Source organism: Solanum dulcamara, chromosome 6 (genome assembly GCF_947179165.1).
Source record: "Solanum dulcamara chromosome 6, daSolDulc1.2, whole genome shotgun sequence".
NCBI lineage: Eukaryota > Viridiplantae > Streptophyta > Magnoliopsida > Solanales > Solanaceae > Solanum > Solanum dulcamara.
In genome coordinates, this window is record NC_077242.1 from 11,577,889 (window position 1) to 11,581,110 (window position 3,222).

General features: G+C 40.8%; 1 protein-coding gene across 1 annotated transcript; it reads right to left on the minus strand.

Annotated features, from left to right (window-relative positions):
- Positions 1–1,914: 1,914 nt before the first annotated feature.
- Positions 1,915–2,355, minus strand: LOC129892698 (uncharacterized). Its single transcript, XM_055968277.1, has one exon. It carries the CDS (start codon positions 2,353–2,355, stop codon positions 1,915–1,917), a length of 441 nt encoding a protein of 146 aa, XP_055824252.1.
- Between the last annotated feature and the right edge of the window lie 867 nt (positions 2,356–3,222).

A 3,222-nucleotide genomic window follows, 5' to 3' on the forward strand; every position in this document is an offset into this window, starting at 1 on the left:
CCTTCTAACCGGGGCGTCGACACCCCTTCTCTGTACATTCCCAAACCATCTCAATCTCGCTTCTTTCATCTTGTCGACCACGGATGCCACTCTCACCTTCTCTCGAATAACCTCATTCCTGATTTTATCACTCCTAATGTGTTCACACATCCATCTCAGCATCCTTATCTCCGCAACATGCATCTTCTGAACATGAGAGTTCTTTACTGGCCAACACTCTACTCCATATAACAACGATGGTCTAACAACCATTCTGTAGAACTTACCTTTAAACTTAGGCAGTACCTTCTTATCACACAGGACTTCAGAGGCTAGCCTCCATTTCAACCATGCTGCCCCAATGCGATGCGTGACATCATCATCGATGTCCCCACTACTCTGGATGATGGATCCAAGATATTTAAAGCTTTCTGTATTAGGGATAGGTTGGGTGGCAAGCCTCACTTCCCTGCCCTCTTCATCCATCGCAACACTAAATTTGCACTCCAAGTATTTTATTTTGGTCCTGCTCAATCTGAACCCTTTAGACTCCAGCGTTTGTCTCCAAATCTTCAACCTATCATTAACTCTATCCCGAGTCTCATCAATCAAAACTATATCACCGCAAATAGCATACACTATGAACCCTCCTCCTGAATAAACCGTGTCAGCTCATTCATCACCAAGGCAAAAAGAAAAGGGCTCAGCACTGATCCCTAGTGTAGTCCTACCTCAACAGGAAAATATCTTGAGTCACCTCCCACCATCCTAACCTGAGTCTTGGCTCCAGCATACATGTCATTTATCGCCCTAATATACACCATCGAGACATCTTTAGCCTCCAGATACCTTCACAGAACATCCCTCGGAACTTTGTCATAAGCCTTTTCAAGGTCAATGAACACCATATGGAGATCCATTTTTCTTTATCTAAATTTCTCCACCAGTCTCCACATAAGATGGATTGCTTCAGTAGTCCACCGTCCGGGCATGAATTCGAACTGGTTCTCTGAGATTGACACTCTTTTCCTTACCCTCATCTACATTACCCTCTTCCAAATCTTCATAGCGTGGCTTAGTAGTTTGATACCCTTGTAATTATTACAGTTTTGGATATCACCCTTGTTCTTGTACAATAGAATCATAGTACTCCACCTTCATTCATCAGGCATCTTAGCAGTCTTTAAAGTAACATTAAACAACTTAGTCAACCACTCCAAACATGCCTTGTCAGTGATCTTCCAAAAGTCCACCAAAATCTCATCGGGCCCTATCGCTCTCCCTCTCCTCATTCTGCTAATAGTACGTCTAACCTCCTCAACCTTAAAACACCTGCAGTACCCAAAGTCTCGAAGACTATGAGAGTACGCCAAATCTCCTAGTACAATGTCTTTGTCTCTTTTTTCATTTAGGAGTCTGTGGAAGTAAGTTTGTCACATTTGCTTGATAGAGGTCTCATCCATAACACTTCACCTTCCATACTAGATCCAGATCCCGTGATTTTCTCTCTCTCACTTTGGCAAGCCTATACAATCTCTTATCCCCATATTTTCCCTCTAATTTGACATACACGCGTTCAAAAGCTGCCAACTTAGCACTAGTGACCGCCGACTTTGCTTCCGTCTTTGCCTTCTTATACATATCTTTAAGACTATTCTTCTCATCCTCATCCATACACTCCCCGTATAGGCAATCTTCTTGGCTTTCACTTTACGTTGTACTTCTATATTTCACCACCAGTCTCCTTGACAACCACCAAAGATTCCTCTCGATACCCCAAGAACCTCAACAACTACTTTTGTAATGCAACCAGATGTCATGTCCCACATGTTGTTCACATCCCCGTTACTACTCCAGGTCCCTAAACCACTCAACTTCTCCCCCATCTTTTGAGAAAAGACAGGAGTTAGCCCCTCCCATCTATTCCTCGGTCAATCATAAAAGGGTCTTCTTTCTCCTATCCCTCTTAATCTCCAAGTCCATCACCAAAAGCTTATGTTGGGTGGTAATATTTTCACTCAGAATAACCTTGCACTCCTTACAAAGGCCTCTATCACCCTTCCGGAGGAGTAAGTAGTCAATCTGAGTCCTAGCTACCATACTACTAAAGGTGACCAATTGATTATCCCTCTTCAAAAAACACGAATTAAAAATAGCCAACTCAAAAGCTTTGACAAACTCCAAGAGAGAACCCCCACCGCCATTCCTTTCCCCAAAACCAAAGCCTTTATGGACATCATCAAAACCATTAGAAGTTGTACTGATATGACCATTGAAATCTCTACCAATGAAAATATTTTTGGTACTAGGTATACCTCTCACTACTTCATCTAAATCCTCCCAAAAGAGCCTTTTGACTTCTTTATCCAGACCCATATGGGGTGCATATGCACTAACAACGTTCACAAAAAGCCTGCCTATAACTAGTTTAATAAACATCATCCTATCATTGATCCTCTTTACCTCTACCACACACTTCCTAAGGTCTGCGTCGACTAGAATACCTACTCCATACCTATCCCTTGAGTCTCCTGAGTACCATAATTTAAATCTGTCCACATCCCGAGCTTTGGAACCTACCCGTCTAGTCTCATAAACACATGCTATATTAATCTTTCTCCTCTTAAGACTCTTCACTAGCTCTATGAACTTTCCTATAAGCAACCCTATGTTTCACGATCCTACTCTCAACTTACGAAAAACCGTCTCCCTCTTACCACTATTTTCCCTCGCCTTCACCCCCAATTGAGGACATGACCCTAGTCCACCATCAGTAACGAAAGCCACTAAAACGATATGAACTACAAAAATGAAAAAAAAAATAATAACAAATAAATTAAGACAATACAAACAATGAGATAATAATTGACAATATAGAATGTATAATAAAGAGACAACACACACTAGCTAATATGCAAATCAACAACCCTAGACACTAAGTGAAGAAGAAAAGTGAATAACAATAACTAAAACACTAAAAGTAGGAACTAGTAAACAATAATAGTAATCAAACTTCAAATAATTAGTTGAGGAGAGGAAAGATAGAACTTGGCTCGGAGATATTTAGTCGCCGAAAAATTCACCGAAAAGGTCGCTGAAAAATTCGCCGAAAAGTTCATTGGAAAGATTTCGACGGAAATCACTAGATCTTACAAAAATATCTATTCTTTCTTATTCTCTGATCCATCATTGTACGCGATGTATCGATCGAATAAATTACGTTACATGATGTATCAGGACGTT

Bases quoted from the DNA above. Each gene is read 5' to 3' on its own strand.
- LOC129892698 (XM_055968277.1), bottom strand. From the start codon at position 2,355: ATGGGTCTGGATAAAGAAGTCAAAAGGCTCTTTTGGGAGGATTTAGAT.